A 13,905-nucleotide genomic window follows, 5' to 3' on the forward strand; every position below is an offset into this window, starting at 1 on the left:
CTCACACCAACCAAGTCAGAAGAAAGTCCTGCCCCCTGCTACGTTCACCCCAAATGTTGTTTCTAAAAACCCTTCCCTGGGAAGCCATGGGGAAGTTTGGGTCTTTTGAGCACAAGCTGCCCATTCTCCTTGCTTGGCGCCCTGCACGTACACACTGTCCTTTCCGTCACCACAGCCTGGTGTCAGTAAATTGGTTTTGCTGTGTGGCAGGCAAGCAGACCCAAGCTCGGTTTGGCAATAGTGTTTCACCTGGAAAACTGGGGAAATGATAACACTATGGATAGAAAATGGGACTGGATTATAAATTAGATTTGGTCAACGTGTTGAGATGATAGTAGATATCCAGTTGCCCATAGACAGCAGGTAGTTGAAAAGGAGAACTTAAGGTTACCTTTGATGATCAGCAGCATTGAGTCAGCTCTTAGCTAAGGAAACATGATAATTTCTAGTATAACCCTAAAAGGATACATGGGATGTGTCCAATTTAGAGGAACTAGGCCAGTGGAGGGCTGAGAACTGTGGCTAGAACATTTAGCTTCAAGCAGCAAAGCAAGGAGTAAAGCCTACGGTGATGAATTTTGCTGTCTTTGTGTGCAAGGTTGACCTGCAGCCAGGGAGGGCTTGTCCTGTGTCCCTGCTGGGAGACAGTTCACCACGGGGCTCTCCTGTTTCTGCTCATGCTGCAAGTAAGGCACTGACTGCTCTTGGTTCCAGACTACCCGTCCAAGGATGTTTAGAAGGCAGAGATAGGGTGTCCCTCCAGAGCAAAGCACAGATGTGCTTACAGCGTTGGAAGACAGGCTTAGTGTCTTCTTCTGGAGCAAAAGGCAGACATGCTGACTGCTCAGCATAAAAGATTCGAGTTTCCTAAACTGAGACTCAGGGTTCCCCTCCTGTGTCACAGCCCACTGTGTGGGCAGATGTCTTCTGGTCCTCTTCATGCTGTTTTGTGGGAATTGGGGTCTGGGGATCTGGGTCAAAAATCCTGATACTCTGGCTACTGCAGTGGCTGTGAGTGATAATCTGTCCTTTGTCTCTGACCCAGGAAATTCATGGGCTCAACCAGCATCCGTGAGATGGTGGCAGGAGGACTTGTTAGCTTGCAAGTAGGGGAAAATCTCAGGTCCTTCGGAGATTTTGACAGTCACTCTCCGAGATTCTTATTCTGGGTCCATAGAGGAACTGTAGGAGACCCTGCAAAGAGTCTGCAGTTAAAGCCAAGTCAGAGAGAGTTCTCTAGGGGCTGAGAAAAGAAAGAAGGAAAGAACAAGCCCTGATTGCTTTGGGGTTGCCTTTCCTTGTGGACGTGGGCTCAGATGTGCCAGCAGCATAGATTAAGGATGACACAGGAGCATACGACCAAGGACACACAGACAGAGGACAAGTAGGATAAGATGGGCAGTGAGCCGCAGTTTTGTGGGTTTTTTTTTTTTTATTGTGAAGCAAACAAAATAAAGGAATTTTAAAACATAAATTTGCAACAAAAATAATACATTTAAATTGATTAGCCTCTCACCCAGAAAGGAGTCTATGCATTTAAATAAATTTTTTGTGACCCTAAGGCTTTATTTTTATTTACTCTTTTGTTGTTGTTATTCCTGGAATGAGTAACTATTACAATAATCATTAATTACTCAATTTACCTGCTTCCTTGGTCCTGACAGAAGGATTCATTGCAATAATGCAAAAGGCCTGCCGGGTCCGGGAGGGAGGGAGTGTATCCTCTGCCCCCTCCCCCCATCTGCCTTGGAGCTTCTAGTCCAGGGGAGTGCCTACAGGGCCCACAGGGCGGGGGTCTTCCAACCAGTTGCTGAAATGCCATGAAAAGACACTGGAAAGGGCTGTACCATCCTTGCATATGTGCAAGTTGACATTTAACTTTTAAAATTTCAATATAAATAGTTGCAAAGGATTTTATGTCCAGTGCATTGTGAATAGCATGAGAAAGAAAATTGTCCCAAAACTATCAGTGGCAGAACTTTTTTGTATGATGTAATTTATAACCCCTTCCGTGAAGTAATTATGATTCCTGATAAAATGTTAAGTAATTTCCAGATAGACTGTAATGGGATTAAGAAATCCTGAAGTGTTAAGGTTCCCCGCTAAGCTGTCTTCAAACATGGCAGTCAGACTTTGGCCGTTCTTCAGTGGTGGCACCATTTCTTTTTTTCTATAGATGTCTTTTCCAAAAGAGAATCCCTGAATTGAGGCCAGTTTGAAATAGAATTTTGACACATCATAATAACAAGTCCGTCTGAGAGGGTCTTTTAGCAAATGACACTGTAAAATCACTTTGTCACATCACTTTTTAAGTCTAGACGGTGGGCTCTTAATACCAGAGTAATCTCACACTCAGCATCATGCACGTGAAAAAAAAACAGGAATAAGTTATTTTTTGACATCAGGAAAATTTTATGTTGTTCCTTTTCTCCTCTCAAATTCGTATTTCTACTCTCCATTTTATCCTAATGTGCTGTTTCTTACAACTGAAAGTTTAAAATTGATTAACCTCTCATAATTTTCTACAAGAAAAGTAAGTCTGAATTCTTGTGACCTAAGCTTCAGGTTTTTTTTGCTCCCAGGTTGAGTAATTAATTATTATTATTACCCAATTGATTAAAATGTACACGTTACAATTTTGATAAACCATTATTAAATGTAAAATTTTACTTTTATTGGAAATACAACCATTAACGAGATGACTAGGGCTGGTTTATCATCCCCCCTCCACCTATGACTGGAGAGAGCCAGGGCTCATTGTCAAGTCTAGTTCTTGTTTGTTTTTATGGATGTAAGCTCTGAGGAGTGCTGTTCACATACCAAGTACAAGGGAGTGGAAGGAGTGTTGTTATAGTCATGTTACTCAGTTCTAGATCCCTGAGTTCTATTCTGAAGTCACATTAAAAAAAAAAAAATCTGCCAGTTGTCTTGACTAGGTGTTCTTTTGACTCTGCTGAAACCGTCGAATTAGAAAAGTGATTTGCAAAAGGATTAGCTCCCTAGGCATTAGAGTGTGATATAGCCCAGGGATTTCAAATCATACCTTTTGGTAACTCAAGGGTTTTAATACTGTCAGGTATTAAACACCCAGGACAGTGCCCAGGGGTGTGCAGGTAAATTGGCTCTCTGGAAAAAAAAAAAAAGATGGAAAAAAAGCTCTACTTTGTAGCTTGTGCTCATTTCCTGGGTATAAATACTGGCCAATTTCCAGCTACCCATGTGACTTCACTGACCTGGAGTTGGGAAGAGACAGGCTCAGTGGCCAGCATGAGGCAGGGCAGCACGGCCCAGCAGTGCCCCACAGCAAGATCCCGAAGGGAGGGCTGTGTGCACCTGTTTTGAGAGCTGTGACAGGTACTGGCCTGACCTCAGGGGTGTGCTCAAGGAGATCAGTTTAGGACAGAGCACCCGTGGATGTCAAGAATGTTGATTCCTGGGGTAGGGTATAGCTCAGAGGGGGAGGGGGAAGAGTGCACATCTAGCATGCACGAGACCCTGGGTACAATCCCCAGGACCTCCATAAAATAAATAAATAAACAAACAAACATAATTACGTCCCCCTTAAAATTTTTTTAAGAAAAAAGAACATTGATTCCTTTAAACATGCCATCCCTGCCTACCCCTAGCAAAGGCTGTGCCCCAAGGCTCCATGTGCAGCCGTTTGAAGACCAAGAGAAGCAAAGCAAGGGCCTGGGGGCAGCTCAGATCCTGCCTCAGCAATTTACAATGTTTGAGGACTTGGGCGTGTCATTCAACTTCTGTGAGTCCCAGTTTTCACCTATAAAATAGGAGAAGCCAATACCCAGCTTCCAAGGTAGTCAGTACTGGTGGTGGTACGTGTACTGAGCTGGCGTCCAGCAGATGCTCGACTGGATGCTGCTATCGGAGTCCTTTTTTTTTTTTTTTTTTTAAATCAGAGTGCTTTTAACTGAGTTGAAGGGAAGAGGCTTGGAGGTTGATGCCTCCTAGGGTATCACTGTAAGAGGGAAACATTGGTGGCTTGCTACTTATTTTTATGTGTTTTTATGCTCCAAAGCAGGTGACTACTTTGGTTATCTTAAAATGCTCACTTCAAAACAGAACTTTTAGCTTGTTTCTCTCCTTTTTAGACGAGCTTTCTTCTTACGAGATGCAGAGGCTGGGATCATCTCTTGCTGTGGGGAAGGACATACAACAGTAACAATGGCTCTCAGGGAGGAGAACTCAAGGCTGGTCCATCTTGGACCAAACCAGGAGGGTTAGTAACTAAGAAACAAAACCTCCTTCTAAGGTGGTTTCACCTGTCAGGCAATCCCGTAGCCTGGTTCCCTGGGGCTTCATTAGGATCAAGTTCCTGGTGGCTCTAGAAGGTCTTTTAAAGTCTTGTTTAATCACGATGAATGACAGGGCAAATTCACATCACCGCATTACAAACAATTCCAAAGCGCAACCAGTATCTCACATTGTACTTTATTTTTCTTCACAATATTAAATGGACAGACAAGGAAAGTTAATGGCAATGTGACTTTTCCAACAACACAAAGAAAATGCCATTATATTTAATATTGGCCAACCAGAGACTTACTTTATCTCAACTATCTGAAGTATGCTTATCATATATTTGTGTGTGTGTGCGGTGGTGCAGGCTATCAGCCACCCCGAAAAAGTATCAATCTTCAAAAGAGCTCATGGAAGGCAGATGTGTGAAAATCTTGATAATAAAAGCTTTCACTACAAAAACGCTTTTTATACACTTATTTTATTGAAAACAAAAATAATCCCAGTAACTCAAAACAGAAGCAAAAGTTGGCTGAAAACTTAAGAAGATAGTTTAATAATGAAGACAACCACCTAACGAAATCTGACCAGCTATCACTGCTTCAAACGCTACCTCAGAGGCAAAACTTAATGAAATGCGCTGGCTGGAAGGCCCACTGCAGATTCCCCCAAAGCCTTCAGTAGATGGCATTACTAATACACTATAGTCATATTTAGCAACAGTCCCAGGATCTTTTGATTGAGCCTTTCCATCTTCCACAAGTATTTCTGTCTGCTGAGCTCACCTTGGGACCCCAAACAACCTTGTCATCAATAGGATATATATTGGCTTTCAGTTATTCTCCTGGGGTAGTCGTGATGAATTAGGGCAATACCATTCATACTCCAGCTGGTTTTCTTTGTGCCTGTGGGATGAATATTTCGTGGTTGTCTAAGGGCCTGTCCAATGAGAACAGACATGTACCAGAATGATTCTTTGGGTAAGGATAAGGGAACCTGTATTATTACTTACCCAATTCAGTCTCACTTTTTTTCCCCTCCAATATGGTGCATAATAAATATTTAGAAACAGAAGTCCCTACCAACCAGAAGGTTTTCATTAAATATCCTGTTGGTTACAACTGCAAATGTATTGTTTAAATAGCCATTAGACACATCCAGGCTTGAGAATAATACCACTGAAGGCAGATGTTTAAAAGAGTTTTGGTCCATCTGCACTGTCATACAGAGCTGGACTTTGAGTTGTTCTGTTGTCTCTAGAAGCTAAATACACACCAGAATTTTAAAATGTTTCTTGTTTGTTGCACCAGGTCCTTCACTGGGGCATCACATTGACCCTAGTGAAGTTCCCAGTTTCCATTTCGCATCCTACAGCCCTGGCTGTTTTGAAAGCCTCCACACCCTGATGCAATCTTGGGAATGTTTTGCTCATTTGAAAATTCTTCCTCCCTCCCACCCCCGCAACAAATGCCCTTTGTCCCATAATAATTAAAAAAAAAATCCCTGGGAAGATTCAAATTGAATAATAATAAAGATCTGATTGGAACCTTCATAAGCCAGACAATGTAGAATTGTATTTCTTAAAAAGTGTGTAACCACATTTGTCTAGTCTGCAAAAGACACCACAGAATAAGATCAGAATAGAATTTCAACCGACTCTCTAATTTCCTTAGAATGGCTTATATTTCAAGCCCTTCCTGTTTTTTTCTGATAGAGGAGGTGTACATTACTAACCATCAGTGATAAGGAAGTATAAAAACAGCCGCTGCCCTAAAAGTACAATCGAAATTAGAATTTAAGTTCACATTTATAAATTAGTCATTTCAGCACAAGTTTAATTACAGTATAGACCATTTGCAATGCTGTTCATTCCATAGATTCTTAATGCGAAAAAGCCAGGCATCTGTTGGGACTGCCCTACTTATTTAAGTTTAATCCTGATTACTAGAACTCCTCTTGATTTACAGTCACTTCCTAATTTCCCACATTGGGCCAGGACTAACTCTTCAGATGATAAGCATAAACATTTCCTAATGAAATAAAAGTCACGTCTAAATGGAAGGTCATATCTGAACATGCAGAGATAAGTGAGATGGGGCAGAGGATGCTGGTTTTCGGCTTGAACTATAGCAAGGTACTGCCTTAATTCCAAATGTGACTTTAATTCAGATCTTAAGCCTGCAAGACTTTTCAGCCAGTGTAAAATCTGAGATGAGCTGTTTGCTGTAGAACACGTGAGCTGTCATCTTGATCTCTCTTTCAGACTGCTTGTGCAGTGAGGACTGGGGCGGACCCAAGAGGTTCTTGGGTGCTTTTCTCCTTGTGGCTCTTTTTAGAGCCCTTGACCTCCATTTGGAAAGTGCACATGTTCTGTTGAACTCTGACCTGGGTCAACACATGCAACGTGCTGATGGTGACCCCCTCCTCCCCATGAAATAGGGAGGAACCGTTCTCTGCTGTCTGATGGCAAAATCATTGAGACAACAAGAAAAAAGAAAAGGAGGAGAAAAAATGACTAGTCAAGGCTTTTATATACATTCATTGCTTCTAACATGTTTTTAACAACAAGAAAAATGCAACTTTTACTACTCTTAGAGAGAGTGCAGCCACAATACTGTACAGCTCCGGGGTCAGGTGGCTGGGAACATTTATCGTTAAAACCAGATAACATAACCTCACAGCAAAGGGAAATCTGCCAGAAATTAGTCCCCGTGAACTTTCTTATATATACATTTTTAGAATACTCCACAAATCCCGGTTTGAACAATAACAAGAACAACAAAAGACAAACAGGCTTTATATTAACAATGTCCGTGTTCTTCATTGTTATTTCTAAAGCAGCTTGGAGGATCTCACCACTTGGAGTGTACTGCAAACTGACTCCATTAAAATGATATTGGCAGGATAGCAGCACAGGATTGGATATTCCATATTCATCACTTTTGACAATGTAAACCTTTCATAAAATAATATTTTGCTTAAAAATTAGAATCATTCAAAGGTCTGATCGTCCTGTTCCCTGAGGCCTGCCAGGGAGGTCTGGCGTCATACCATGGGTTTCCTGCTTTCTCCGTGTGGGGGATAAGCGCCCCTGGATTTCAGGAAGAATCTGAAAGACGGCCACGGAGAAGGGCCCTATGGAAAGAGGGTGGGGGGCCCTAGATAGGTCTGCGAGGAAACCATCTCACTAAGGGTCAAACCACCGTGGCCAGTATGTAACCCCCTGGTCGTTTCCCATCTGGATTTTCAACTGAATGAACCTCATGGGTTTAACCAAACATGTATGCAATCCTAAATATTGTGAGTTAAATTCTGATTTGGCCAAGGACAAGCAAACCTAAGGAACAAGGTCAAAGGGACAACAGCTGTATCCCTCACAATAAACAATTCTGTTGACATGGAAAGGTACTTAACTCAGCTGAAGCAGTGGCGCGCTGGCCAGCATGCCCCAGGGTTCCTCAGGTAGCTGAGACCCAAAGCTTATCTCAGCTCCTCAGAAATGCTTTTAAAGAATGAAGAGACAAAAATCTCAAATGGAAAAACGATCATTTTTGCTAAAAACTAGTGTAGAGGCCGTAACTAAATACATTTTTTTTTTAAAAAGATGCTGAGATGGATGTATCTTTTTTTTTAAAGCAGCTTTTGAAATATCAACCACAGCATTAAACATTGAACATAGTACATTCCCAAGTTAATACAGATAAATGGTATATAATGCAACAATGCCACAGTTACTCCAGGTATGTCTCAAGGCTGATTCTAAACTTGAAAAAATATTTTCTAGTTTATGAGCTGGAGCTTTCACTTCTTTTGCTACTTCTCCAGCCTTTTCCGCCATTGACTTTTTTTTCTCTTTTTTCTTTTTTAACGCCCCAGGATGTACAGATAATCCCCACATTCCACACCTGGAACTTCTTTTTCCCATCCTCTGTCAGGTTTTTCAAATAAAACCAAACTACAATGACAAGATAATGTTTTACATCGTAATTCCACAGACATAGGTCAGTTAATCCATGACACCTCATTTCAGCGCTTCCTTGAGGATTTATGACCCTCCCTATAGTCTTTTTAAAACTCTTGCTTTAAGCTGCACAGATAGGCTGGCGGCCGCGCAGGCCACGCATGCGCTGCAGCCCCAGTGCGCACAGGCCACACATGTTTCCTCTCCGGGGCGGCCTCCCCAGACTTCACCGCCTCCCTCTGCGAGGAAAGGCCTTGGCTCCCAGGTTCCACGCTCCACGTGGAAAGGGGCCTGACCAGAGGGCCCCAGGGTAACAAGCCCAGGCCCCCTGCCTTCTGTCCTGCCGGCGCAATTCTGAGCTCCATCAGCTTGCAGACATCCGCAGACCGCTCTGCTCTGTTTCAAACCCCTCGAGCAGACCAGCGAGTGCCCAGGCTCAGTTCCAGGAGGAGGCCTCCAAGGCGGAGCAAGGCAGAACTTCAGACCACTGGCCTCTTGCAGAAAAACAGGCACTTGTGGCGGCCTGATGCTTCCTGATGCCGAAGAAGTCACCAAAGTTTTGTTCACTTCTTCGCATTCCAGAGGATTCTGTTTCATACACAGACAGAGCCAGTATTTGGAGGGGGAGCGTATCCAAAATATATGAATATACACATCAGGGCTTAAGGTATTGGCTGATATTGTATAAATTGCTAAAATGCTTCTCGGCACAATTGGTAGCTTAAAAAAATACTTTCCTATGGTTTAGGGGCATTTTTCCTATCACTGTACTTCGGGGTGGAAATCTTGGCAAATAGCAAGTCCATCTGAAGTTCCCGATTTTTTTCCTCCAACCGGGTGTGTACCACATGAAAAGTGCCTGTTCTTCAGGCCAGGGAAGAATGGTCTCCCCTCCAAGCACCTTCCCTCTAGTAATATCACAGCCTCCAGGGCAAAAAACCAAAACCCAAACCAAAAACAAACAAACAAACAAAAAAACCCAAAACAAAACCCCAAAAAACAAAAAGACTAAAAAGAAAATGAACATCTTCTTCCTCACCTCCAGCAGCCAGAAACTCGGCTTCTGGAACAGTCAAGTCCTTTGTCAGTTTGTTTGCTTTTCAGATGGTGAGTCAGTCTAGCCAACAACATGGAACAGAAATCCGTGTTTATAGGCACAGGAGATCCAGGTGGAGCCACATAGGTGGGGCTTGGCAATTAGTGGGAGGGTTTCCAAAGAGAAGAGGTTCCATGGGACTGTCTTAAATAAATAAATCTTATTTTTCTTAAGAATGTAAAAAATAAATTGTATTTCCCTTTGGCAGTAAATAGCTGATTCGACGTTGAGCCTGAAAGCTGTTTTTTGTTGTTGTTGTTGTTGGTTGGTTGGCTTTTTGCTTTTAAGAGACCACAGCTTCGTTTCATGGTACATCACTGACAATGCATATTATTTCTACTGCTTTAGTGAACCTTTTGCATATTTTTTTTGTGGCAGGCCTGTGGACTTCACTTATGGCCCAGATAGGCACCCAGGGTGATGCAAGCTCCCACTAGGGCCAGACTGAGCAGCGCCTTCAGAGACAGCCAGGAGAAATCAAACAGAGGCCGCATGCTGGGGCCATACAGCTCCACAAAGGCGTCCTGCAGGGGAAGGAGGAGGGAAGACAAGACTGTTAGAGCGCAGAATGCCAGCCTGCAGGGACAGAGGCATCTGAGGTGTCTGGACACCTTCAGAAGGATGAAGGGAAGGGTCAAACGCTCTTTGGGGGCAATGGTTTCAGACCCACTCTTTTCACTTTCATTCAAGAACTGTTTCTTGAAACCCCTTTTGTGCCAGGCACCGAGAGATACAGCAGTGAATAAAATAGACTAAAAGCTCAAAAGCTTTTATCTAGTGGAGCGGGATGGACAATCAACAAATATCGTGTATTAGAGAGGGGTATGTGCTAAGGCGAGAAATAAAACAGCAAAGGCAGTCAGAAATACTGGAGGCTTTGCAATTGTAGCTAGCATGGCCAGTCATAAAAATCATTTTTAAAAACCCAACTCCTCCTTTACTGAGTGCTTACTCTGTATACAGACACTTGTAATGAATTCCTGATGGGCGTTATTTTATTTATTCTTCATAGTCATCTTATGGAGTCATTTTACTTGTTCCTGTTCTGTAGGAGAAAAGCTGAGACCACTGAATGCTCATTTCTTAGATTTGCTGGGGAGCATTAGATTCCATGCTTGAACCCAATGAGTATTTGGACAACTCTCTAAATATATCTGAATATATAAAGCAGTAAATGAAATGCTTTTCACTTGGTGCGATTAACCAGGCATGAAGAGGAAAACAAGATGTAGTTCCAGTTACTCCCCCAAGACCTGAAATTAGAGCACGTGATTTCACTGTGGGAGACAGAAGCACACGGAGACATCTGGCGTTGCTGTGCAGAGGAGGGTCTGACAGTGTTCACCGTGTTTTTGTCTGTTTGGGGCAAGTATTGCAGTAGAGGGACCAGGTATCATCTTTGTCTCCCCCAGTGCTATGCATGGTCTTGGTACCCGTAGGTGATTAATAAATGTTCAATCAATGATTAATGTCTTCTGAAGCCAGTCATTGGTTGAATTCTGTGTTTGGCCTAATATTTCACCCCAATGTTTACTCTGCCTACTTGAAAGTATTCTATTCCTTCTACGTACAACCTCTAGGAATCTTGCAGTAGTCTTGAAGGTGAGAGTTTAAGGCATCATTAGGGGAATGTCCTACGTTATTAAAGCATACATTTACACAGTTATTTTTCATGATTGCATAATATTCCACCGTAGATATCTATATATCTATGTCTATACTTATTCTGTACTTTATGTAACCAATTCTTCATTTGGGTTAGTTTAAACCTCTGCTTTCATAAACAGCATTATGATATACCTTTATACATGAATTCTTGTCTACATGTTTGGATTTTTTTGAGACAAATTCCCAGAGGTGACCTCAGTTGACCAGTCATCACAGTTCCTTCCCACAATCACGAAGGGTTTGTGCTGAGCCATCCTCAGTCTTTCACTGGTTTCCCTGTGACCAGTGGCATCTTTTACAAAAGGCAGACAAGGGGCAGTGGTTCTCACTAGAGGTGGTCTTGCTCCCCAGGGGACATCTGTCACTGCCTGGAAATGTTTTGATAGTCATGGTCTGGGGTGGGGGTGCTGCTGGCATCTGATGGGTAGAGGCCAGGGATGCTGTTCGGTACCCCACAACTCACACAGCAGCCCTCACCACAGAGAATTATCTAGCCCAAAGTGCCAATAGTGCTGAGGTGAGAAACCCTGTGAAGAAAGGTTTAAAAGAAACTCTGCAATCACAGCCCACGGGAGACCAAATGGCCCATCTAGTGTGTCAAGAACTTTGGTCAGATTAGCACAAGCTTAGTTAGCCTAGGCAAGTAGCTACTCCTCAACAAGAGGGTGAGCCATGCCTTCAGGTGTACTGGATTAACTTACCAGGAGAGGGCGCAAGGGTTTTTTTCTTTTTTAATCTATTCTTAAACTTTTCTAAGTTTGAGCCTTAGCACAGCAGGGCCATAGACAGACATGAATTACGTGCTTAGTGCTCTTGGCACGAAGCTGAGCTAACTATTCTGACTGTCAGGACAGCATACTGTCCCTACATGTATGTGGGATGAACGGGGCAGGAAAGGGTCAGGACCCATTTAGAGAAAGTCTGCCTCTTGCAAAGTGCATCCCAGGATTCCCCAGACACAGCAGCAGACGTCTCACAGCCCTCCCCTCCACACTGTTCTCTCCAAGGGATGGGCAGGCCGGAACCCCCAACAGCCCAGCCAAGGGACGCCTGGACGGCATGCAATTCAACTTGACATTGAGAGGGTCAGTGGTTGGGTCCTGCATTCCTTTAGTTACCAGTGGAGTTTTCTGTGGCAGAATATGAAACGGACTGAGGCCTTGGCCATTTGACCTTTCTGGACCAGGAGCCATCCTGGGACAGTGGAGAAAGCAGGGAGAAAGTCCGGCTGGTTGGGCTGGTGCCCAGAACCAGAGGGCAGGAGAAACACCACTCACCCGCACCTGTCTGGGCTGGAGGAATCCCCCGCCCAAGCCCCAGCCCGCACAAAAATAACAGCTCCTAAAGGACCTGATGGCCGACTTTCTGATGTGCATTGTAAAGAAACACATCATTTCTACAGTGGGATGAGCTAAAGTAGCATTCCTTGACCCAAAGAAGGAGCACAGAGATGCTGACACAGCCCTCAGGGGTCTGGGAATTAGCTCTGGACTTGGGGGAAAGGTCCGGGTGAAATCCCAGCTTTGACATTTTACTGCTCATGACCTTGAACAAATTACCCAGCCCTGCGCCTCATTTACTTCACCCGTAGACTTGGTGGTTGAAAGATAAATGTAGGTGATTCAAGGCCGTTTGTAAATGTGACCCAGAGTGTGAACTAGTGGAAGCATTCGTCCTCTGGTCTGTCTTCTTGCAAACCTGCTCCATCCCTCCTCACACTGCCCTTCCCTCCAGATGGTCTCCCCAGCCCGCTGTTTCACAGAAGCAATTTACTAGCTCCCTCTCAGGGGTCAGCTTTTGGTTCTGAAGATGCTTGGTGATTTCTATAGAAATTGTGAATTAAAACATACATGTGATGAGTTCTGGTTAAAAACTGGAAATGATAACGCATGCCCACCTCTACTTCTTCGTGTATTATGAAGTCAGGTTGTGGGGCTGAGGGGCGTCCTTTAACCCGGCGCCCCGCCCCAAGATCAACTCAGGCCCCTGAGGTTTGCCATCTACGATTATAAAGTGCAAAGCAGACCCTGTGGTTTCAGGATGGAAGATCCTAAAAGCTACTCTGGTGGAGAGTTGTCTTGCTTTTTCAAACATCCTGATTAGGGTGATTTCCGAAGTCTGTTTGAACAGTCTGTCATTATTTGTTTAAGTTTGAAAGCTGTTTTAAATAAACACATGCTCATTTTATGTATTAAAAGCAACAAAGAGGGAAAAAGAAAACCTGGGCCATCGTCACGTGATTGGGACAAAATCCCAGTCTCTCTATCCAGGAGGCACGGCGGCCCTTGTTATGTCAGGACTGAGAGGGCTGTGCCCGATCCTCCGGGCTGTGCCCAGCAGGTCTGCGGGTGAGAGTCCTTTCTCCTCCCTGGGCACTCACATCAGAGAGGAGGCAGACGGTGCCCTGGCACTGGGTGCCCCTTTGCAGACAGCTTCTCCACAGATTTCAAATTCAGAGGCCATGGATGGTCTGAGTCAGAGTTCCACCCAGGGCCAGCACCAGTGGGGCAGGACGGCCAACATCCCAACCGCAGACCCTGGCTGCAGGGCTGGAAGTAAGCCAGGGAGGTGTGGACGGGACAGATGGGAACAGACTAGACTCAAGACTTGTAAGCTGGGGAGGAGGCGGGGCAGCAAACTGTCATCCCTCCTGCGTCGGGACCACTCCCACCCTCCCACGTCGGGACCACTCCCACCCTCCCGCTTTCCTCCCTTCCTCTCCTGCTCTAGCTCCCTCTCTCACACACACCTCCCTCAAGGCTGCCCACCCTCCAAAATTTTCCTTCTGCCTTCGGAACGCTTCAAAGGTTTCACTTCAATCTGACTCCAAATACAATGAGATTTTAAAAACAAATGAATCACATTGGCAAAACCTGAAAAAGAAGACCGAGTTCTGCTGAAAGGATGGGGTGGGGTTGCGGGT

The 13,905-nt window shown here is 44.2% G+C and overlaps 1 protein-coding gene across 2 annotated transcripts in view; it reads right to left on the reverse strand.

Moving 5' to 3' along the window:
* Positions 1 to 4,430: 4,430 nt before the first annotated feature.
* Positions 4,431 to 13,905, reverse strand: part of BCL2 (BCL2 apoptosis regulator) — a 158,632-nt gene continuing 149,157 nt past the window's right edge. For both annotated transcript variants that reach the window (XM_032470582.1, XM_032470583.1), the window contains one exon: positions 4,431 to 9,838. In XM_032470582.1, the coding sequence (XP_032326473.1) occupies positions 9,772 to 9,838 (67 nt within the window). In that variant the 3' untranslated portion in view covers positions 4,431 to 9,771. The remainder of the gene's footprint in view (positions 9,839 to 13,905) is intronic.

The sequence above is a fragment of the Camelus ferus genome, chromosome 30 (assembly GCF_009834535.1).
Source record: "Camelus ferus isolate YT-003-E chromosome 30, BCGSAC_Cfer_1.0, whole genome shotgun sequence".
NCBI classification, from domain to species: domain Eukaryota; kingdom Metazoa; phylum Chordata; class Mammalia; order Artiodactyla; family Camelidae; genus Camelus; species Camelus ferus.